At 41.2% G+C, this 8,295-nt stretch overlaps 2 protein-coding genes across 6 annotated transcripts in view; one reads left to right on the top strand and one right to left on the bottom strand.

The window, feature by feature from the left end:
- Positions 1-4: 4 nt before the first annotated feature.
- On the top strand, positions 5-1,774 carry LOC105683377 (THO complex subunit 6 homolog). The gene is made up of 5 exons (XM_012395916.3): positions 5-165; positions 357-584; positions 672-839; positions 926-1,088; positions 1,190-1,774. Exons 1-5 carry the CDS (start codon positions 38-40, stop codon positions 1,508-1,510), a joined length of 1,008 nt encoding a protein of 335 aa, XP_012251339.2. The 5' UTR covers positions 5-37; the 3' UTR covers positions 1,511-1,774.
- Positions 1,617-8,295, bottom strand: part of LOC105683357 — a 28,421-nt gene continuing 21,742 nt past the window's right edge. For 3 of the 5 annotated variants that reach the window (XR_007277604.1, XR_007277606.1, XR_007277605.1), the window contains one exon: positions 7,093-7,220. Coding sequence is in view for 2 of the 5 variants with exons in the window: in XM_012395893.3 (XP_012251316.2) it covers positions 2,012-2,358; positions 2,446-2,719; positions 2,800-3,078; positions 3,160-3,621; positions 7,093-7,220 (1,490 nt within the window). In the remaining 3 variants the exon portion in view is untranslated. Of the gene's footprint in view, positions 2,359-2,445; positions 2,720-2,799; positions 3,079-3,159; positions 3,622-7,092; positions 7,221-8,295 lie in introns of those variants that run through there. The other 2 variants (XM_012395893.3, XM_048652681.1) reach the window with 1 other exon arrangement.

Below are 8,295 nucleotides of genomic sequence, written 5' to 3'. Positions count from 1 at the left end.
CACGTGTTCAATCACGTGACTGCGAACAGGCGTCAAAATGTCGGAACATAAATCGTATAGCATGAACGAGAAATTATTTTACAACACTGTCCAGTGTCAGACTTTTTCTCCTGACGGACAATATTTGGCGGCTGGTAATATATACGGCGCTGTCTCCATTTACGAGTAAGATGTGATCATTCAGTAAATTCCATATTTCCGAACTTCAAATTTCACTGCAGATCAGAAGGTTATGTTTACATCCAGGCCATGTTTGTAAATGTTCCGACTCTACGATAATTATGAACAATACATTCTACGAACTTTTCACAAACCTTAAAAACCAATAAATTTATTTATTGCTACATTCTTTACAGACTTTCGAAAGCACTGGGCCCTTATCAAGATCATGAGACTGATCCCAGAGGACCAAACTATCGATTCACAGCATATCCAGACCAGCAAGTACACAGTATCGTTGCAACAGACAAATTTCTTATAACGGGGACGGTTGGTGAAATATCTGGATGGGATTGGAACACTGTCATCTCAAATAAAGTATCCAAAATCAAAGTATCATGGTCAATACAAATACCAACTGTCAAGTAAGTCCACACATCATTGTAAACAGAGCTTCATTGATTTGTCACATTGCTCATTACCTCGCTTAACTTTTTACTGTATAATTTAAGGGACAGTTACGAGAGGCCTGATGTGAACTATATGGTACTGTCAAAAGAAGACAACCTTCTGCATGCTGGCTGCGGAGATAACAAAATTTATACTTTTAGTCTAGAAGATGGTAAATTACTGAGGACACTTGAAGGCCACGAGGATTTTATCCATGCGCTTTCTCTGTTGTGAGCATGTTGGACTTAATATATCCAGTACTAGTTACAACAAGATATATTTGCCGTTATCTAACTCAATTAAATTTCTTCATCAGAGGCAACCAATTGGCATCTGCCAGTGAAGATGGGTCTGTAAGGTTGTGGGATTTGCGCCAAAAGGAAACTTTAAATATAGTGAAGCCATTTTTAGCGGAAAAAGTAGCCAGGCCAAGGCTTGGAAAGTGGATTGGAACTGTAGATTTCACCGAAGATTGGCTGGTACTATAGAATTTTCTAAATATGAATAAAGCAAACCGAATATCTCATGTGTACCGCGTCTGTCTAAAAAGTTAAAGTTAATCTTTTTAATTTCTTCTCAGCTTTGTGGAGGTGGCCCCAAGTTGGCTCTTTGGCATATGCGTACCATGGAGGCTGCAACGATATTCGAGTTACCAGACCAAGGAATCCATTCTGGAACGATCTATGAAGAGAGAGTTATTGTCGGAGGTGCAATGCCGAGTGTTCAACATCTCAACTATCAAGGAGAAATATTAGCTGAAGTGCTAACGTCCAGCAACACGATATACTCCATCGTTTATCAAGATAACCCACCGAAATTATTGAGCATGGCTGGATCTAGCAACAACATTGATATTTGCACGAACTTCAGCTACAGAGAAATGACACTTAAATTCGCTTGATGTGAAATCCAGAATTGTCGAATTGTTAATCCGAATATGCTCGGGTGTGTGAAAAAGGAACGTATCATCTATCCTTTCCCCTGTGCTTTCATCAATATTGAGACTCATCAGTGACTGTATATTTATTATCAGCTAGGGAACCAGTTTCGCTTCGCCAGAGGACATACTGATCTTATTGTGTTCAATAAATATATTAATACATAGCGAGTATAGAAACACATCATAAAAGTTTATACAAATATACAATGTCTTGTTTATCTTAAATGAATAGTATATGAATTTTTGGAAGTACTAGGCCAGTTTCTCACGAGTCAAAATATCCAGAGTCCGAAATATCCGAGTCTGTACGGTACATTCCAGCCCCGAATTCATCCATTCTTCTGGTGTTATTCGCTCTCACATTCGTTGAAAATAACATTGTCACTGCCGATAGGTTGGACAATTCGTTTCTGCACTTCTAGCTGCATAACAATTTATAAAGTCTAGATCACCAATTGCAAATCACAAAAATCCATGTCCAGCTATTACTGCGGGAATGAATCCCTCTCTGCCGTCCCGTGACCTGACCCAAAACCACTCATTGACGTGTCCGCTGAGCAGAGCGACCACATCACCTTTGGTAACGCTTATCGTATTCCCACCCCGACCCTCGTAGTCATTTCGTATGATAAGCAATGTATACCGAGATCCTTTAGTCTTCGCGTTTGCTGCTGCTCTCAGATACAATCTGTCAACACTTCTCTCCCCACAGGCTGATACCGCGTCTCGCCCACCCCGACGTGACCTTGCTCTTCCACCCCCGCACTCTGATCTGGTATCTCGGAGTTTTTCTGTATCTGTCATGTTACCTGGGGTACAGGGAGAATCAGTAAGCTTGTAAATAGGGTTTTGAACGTAATGAAATCAGCCAAAAATTATTATAATCCGAGTCTTACCTAAGGGACGAGGGAAAACGTCGGTAGAATTTTCCCAGCAAGGTCCCCGAGTTGGCTGCGGAAGAATGCCCAAAGGAAGACAGCCGGCGTAACCGACGTATCCTTCCTGCCCGTGGGGTGTCTGAACGTAGAGCCATGCCTGATTTTTGAAAACAGCGTTGACCACCGTCCCCAATGGAAGAGCAACTTCGTCTTGGGTACCACCCTGGGTTTGATACAAAACCGATGGGAACGAAAGAACGACTGGAATGTTTGCAGGATTCTCTATGGATGCCTGGAATTGTATTATAAAATTGAAATTAACTGTAGAGAAATTTTCACCGAAACGCCTGAGTTTCCCTTTACTCCGGATACCTTTGTCAGAAAAGCGTCGAGGTCTGAAATTTCATATCCAAAACGACTAGGCGGTCGAGGCTTGTGGGGACGTTTGGCCCTCCGATGCCTGTGTTTTTCACGGTCCCCGGGAGTCGCCGGTGAATCGCGTGCCGCTAAAGCAGGCTCGGAAGCTGCTCTTCGAACCTTCTCCGCATCTTTGTTATAACATTTCCCACTTTGGTCTACAACTTCCGTAGCGATCTTTTCAGTCATGTTCATCAACGATTTTTCGGTGAGTCTTTCATCTTTCTCAAAAAGCTAATAACATGAAAATACCGATGTCATTTATCGGAATCTGCAAATTCCACTATTACAACGAATGAACTCGATTTAATTTACCTTTTCAAGCCGCTCGATCTTTTCCACCCTTTGAATGATAATAGTTTCATGTTTGTCTCCTCTGTCGATGTTTTCCTTATCTCTATCCTTCTCCTTATCTCTATCTTTCTCCTTATCTTTTTCTTTTTCCCTAACTCTTTCCTTATTTTTGACGCTTTTGACGCTCCTCTTCGACGACCTTTCCTTGTTCCCTCTTCCGTTAACACCGTTCGCGGCAACAGGTGTGACGCTTGCTGTAGCAGTGGGCTGCTGTTGACCCCGAAGGACCCAGGTGAGAGAAATCTTTGGGCGCAGCAGGGCGCTCGGACGCTGCCCCATGCTAATCTGGTAGGTCGGCGTAGAGGGTGAATTCACCCTCTCCGTATGCCGGAAAATTTGCGACGTAGGCGTCGGTGGAGGCGTCACCATCGGCATCGGGCAGCCCGCCACCAGGTCCACCGCCTGCACCGCACGTGCATTTTCCTAAAAGAATCGAAATAATTATTATAGTATAAACTAGTCGTCATCCTGCACTGTTGTCAAAAATGCAGTACAGATTCTCACATTAACATTTTACAGAAATTGAGCATCAATAATTTTGTGGTACAGCATCTAACGAGCATCCAATTAGCATCTAATTATTCTCGGTGGTGAAATTGATTTCACTGATAGGGCTTTGCGCCAACCTTGACAGACTTTTCACTCTTAAAACCCTACATAATTTATGTGAGTTCAGAGGTCACGCTTCGTTATGAGAGCGTAAAAACCGAGGTAGAAAACAGTGAATTGGACACGCGTCATTTTCTTGTAACAACCGCTAACGAGTCCGAGGAAGGTACGAAGTTGAGACCGACCTCTGCTTGACCGCTCCCTCCAGAAATTTTACGGAGTTTATACGGTCTGACAAAATTATTTATGATTCCGTCATAAATGAACTGACGGAAAATTGCCCATTATTAATTTTATTGTTTTTCCAAAGTTCGGATCTTTCCATTTTCTTGTTTCTACATTCTATTCTATAACGAGCCGTTTCGGTCGAGTTTCCAGAGTTCTAAATTGTATACTCGGATGCGAGCTCATGGCAGAGTATAGTCACAAGTTAAGCGGGCGATTAAATAATCGTACGAGACATTGCCTGCAGCAAGATTTGCACGATATACGAAAAGTATAATAATTTCTTAGCTGGCGTTGCGTAGCGGGCAGATAGCAGCTGTTGAGATAAATATCTCGAAGAGATTTTCATTAACACGCTTGGCGTGTGTTTCACTTGTCACCTTTGATGCCTCGAGCAGCTTGTACCTTCAACTCTTTTCTTTGGTTCACTTTCTTTTTCTCATTTTCTCCGCGTTTCCTAGGATCCTGCGACAGTTGTACGTGCGAGGATTATTTCAATTCAGCAGCTGCTCGATGAGGATGACGCTTTGTACCGATGCCGCCGATGCTATTTTCGCTCGAATTAATTTCATTAGCAAGAACTTGCCGTGACTAGAATTATATCGAAGTAGAAACACAGACGGAAACGTTCGATATTTGAAAAAACAATTTTTAAATGTTTTAAAACAATCTTGATCGAGCGTCGATTAACGATTATTCGATTATTAAAGACCACTCAGGTCTTCGTTTGCGCGTTTGATAAATCTTGATCTGATAAATCATTTTACATCGCGCCGTTGTGTATGCTGCTGCACATCGGAGAGTCGCGAAACAAGCATGAAATATTACTTTGATAAAATAAGCCATTGCGTACCCAGGAGAAAATTACACGGCCATTTGCCAAAAGATGATCAAATGTGTCGAGAGTCTTTGCATAATTCTGCCTGCAAGCGAATCATTTTATTTCAGTTTATCTTTTTCGGTAAAGTTTCTTTTTAGTATTTTATTTTTTTTATTTTTTTTAGTTTTATCGTATCTGCAACAGCCCATTCGAACGAACTTTTATATATACAGAATTTATGCGGGTAGAATATTACACGAACGCGTGACGGGCCAGGGGGGCTTAAAAAAAAAAATTATCCAAATCAACGTATCAATTTTTCTTATTCTCAACAACCGGCAATTTCCAATTATGCGCAACGAGTATATCATCATGATGATTGTTATTATTATTGATGTTAGCGGGATGATAAATGACAATTTTAAATCGAACAACGCGTTGCTATTTGAAGGTTTTTCGAAGGAAGTTAAAAATCTTCGTACATACACGATACGTTAGATCATGTTTTTATTTGATCAGGGTTATTAAACGCGATCGTATGACCGTATCGCTCTACGTACTGTACACATGTAGTACGTATACTTAAATATTACATACAATATACCTCGGAACGTAAATCTCGAGAATCTCTAGATCACAAATGATATGATAATTATGCCACGTATGCAATAATTAGAGATCTGGTACGCCGTATGCCGACAATCTTATTTACAATCTACGATCGAGGTATATAATTTTATTTTATTGGGCGCATATTATAAGGAAACGATATATTCGGATAATGCTATGAATGATTTAAGGAATTCATATACCATTATATACGTAGCGCGTATACAGGCGTTGTGTACCGGTGAAATCATCGATAATTTCAGATTAATTTTGACCTTTCAACTGTTCTCGTGCGTACATTTAATATTGGATGGCGAGTAATACATGAGAATTGCTTTTTCATATTTCATTCCATCGAGAAATGAAAGCTTTCGAGAATCCGGATTTTCTTTTCTACACCGATGCGCAATCTGCAGCAATTTAAACTATCGGCGGTCGCTCGTAAACTTAATTCCTTTGCTCCAAGTTCCGGCTCTAAGGGTTTACAATCATCTGCATACGCGGTATACCATTCGACTCTTACAGGTTCGATACGTAGCCGAGCACTCTGCAGAGGCGAGTAAATAACCCTTCGGAAGAACTGAACAGCGTTCTCTGCACTTTATCTTCAAACGACAATCGTCGCATCTGGAATTCGATGAACGCCGAACAAAATTTATCCGCCACTATCACGTCTCGGATGCTCGAGATATTATGGTTCGAAATTTGAGAACCGCCGACAAATTTCATCCGCACGCCGATCGGAATTTTACACCTGTCATGTGTTGAAATTCCCCTTCTGCCGGCCGTAAAAAAATTACTCGAAATTGCGAGGTAACATCTGCGGTGTTACGGCGCATGATAACGGCACAGAGAACGAATAGAAAATAGACGTGGAAACATTTCAGGGTAGTTTAGTACCCATTACTTCCCATAGTCATACATATTTCAAGAGCACTCGAGCGATAATAACGATTTACGAGTATCTCTGTGCTGCAAATTGCTCACCCCATTTCCCAACGACTCCGAGAGAATCATTCTTCCACTCGGATAGCGGCTCGGTATAGTTTGAAAAATGTTTTTTTCTTTCATTTTACGTAAAAAAGGGGCCAAGAATAGAAAATTCATACGGTCTAACGTACGTACTCCGGATTAGCGAAGCCTCGGACGATCCGAATTTTATATGGATTTACGGGGTTCTCTCAACTTCCAAAAGGAAGAGCTTATAGTGGCATCGAGTCTCGTAGGTGTGCAGAAGATGCCGAGAATTCATTTTACGAGCAATGTTACGCTAACTGCAACTTGTAACCCGCAACCTGCAAGCGGCCACGCCTGCAGGTTCGTTCAACCAAGAATAGCAGTTGTTAGCTGGTTCATACGGCTGGGAGGTTGAAAAAAATGAAGTTACGCTTCGTTCGAAGTGTTAATCTCTTGAGACTTTATGCGAAATTGCCAGCTTTGTTGTAATTCGACTTATGTAGTATATACGCTTTTAAATGTTCTACGCGTTGCACTCGAGCTGCGTAGGTATAAGGTATACGGGGTGAAATGCATGAGGATTGAGACCGCGCTCTTAATTCGCGCAGAGATTAAGAAGAGGAAAGAAAAAACAACGTGAGAAAGAAAAATGATTAAAAAACACAAGAACTTACCTTGTAAGGTAATCTCTCGTGGTCTTGAGTCTGCGATCGATTCGGTTGGGTTCCCGATAAAAGTCCAGCTTCCGTTTCGGGAGCCCGGAAATCGGCTTCGCTCCCCCAGGAATGTCTCCTCTTCAAATCTTGTTGCAAAAAAAAGTTCGAAAGAATAAAAGAAACGTGAACGTACAAATATCGTGTGTTATCGAATTTCAAATCACATTTAAAATTACAGCAATATATATATTATCAGACCCGGATAACCAAATTGCTGAAATCACTTATTGATATTTATAACCGCAGATCAAGTTTTTATTGCAGTACGCTATCGTTCCTCCAGTATTTAAAGTGTGGCTTCGTACGGATATCAATATAACGAGGTTCCGCGTTCGTTAAACGATCTCAATCAACGAACTCCTGTAGCATAAGGTAGCAATTAAAACCGAGTCGAACTAATTAGGGCATCCCGATTTAAAGTGTCACTATCAGTCAACTGTAACCGTTACCAAGTTTATTCAGCCGTTAAATCTACCGACCGACTACACGTAAGGTCCCGCCGTATGTTTTTGCGAGGCGCCCTCGGATGCTGCTTTATATGTATATTCTTATAATTCAGTAGTGCCTTCTTCGCATGTTTCCTGTCACTTCGAGGACAACAAGAGAGACAAAATTGGACGGGGGATATTCAAATTTTTCGTAGCGTAAAGAAAAGAGCAAAACTTCTACTCCCTCGAATCGATAGTTCGTTGATATCGTCGGTTATTTCTCAACCCCTGCATCGAGGAAAAAAATCTCTAAAATAAATGCATAATAGATAAAAAAATCATCAAACGAATTGGAGAATTCGCTGTCTTCGTCGTCGCTCTACCGAACCTGTAGACGAAAGAGTTCTGAATCTAGAACGAAAGAGAATTTTCGTATTTTAGTTTCGCTCTTTTTCCCTTTTCAAAGTTTTTTTTAACTGTCACGAACGGTGTTTTAGAGACGCATCTGAGTACATAGGTATATATCTATAGATACGTTATATAGTAAAACAAAAGCGACAGCTGAAGAGAAGACGTGGAGGAATCCCGAGAGAATATATCCACGAAGAGCTAGCTAGGGCTCTTATACCTGCACTCGGTGAATGACGCGCGTGTCCACGGTCTGTCAAAACACGAGGCAATAATTGAGCGTTGATCTGAAGAGGGGTACACAAGTGTGGGTATACGAGATATG

The sequence above is a fragment of the Athalia rosae genome, chromosome 3, assembly GCF_917208135.1.
Source record: "Athalia rosae chromosome 3, iyAthRosa1.1, whole genome shotgun sequence".
Classification (NCBI taxonomy): Eukaryota; Metazoa; Arthropoda; class Insecta; order Hymenoptera; family Athaliidae; genus Athalia; species Athalia rosae.
The sequence above is the reverse complement of the archived record's forward strand: the minus strand, read 5'-3'. Positions and strand labels throughout refer to the sequence as shown.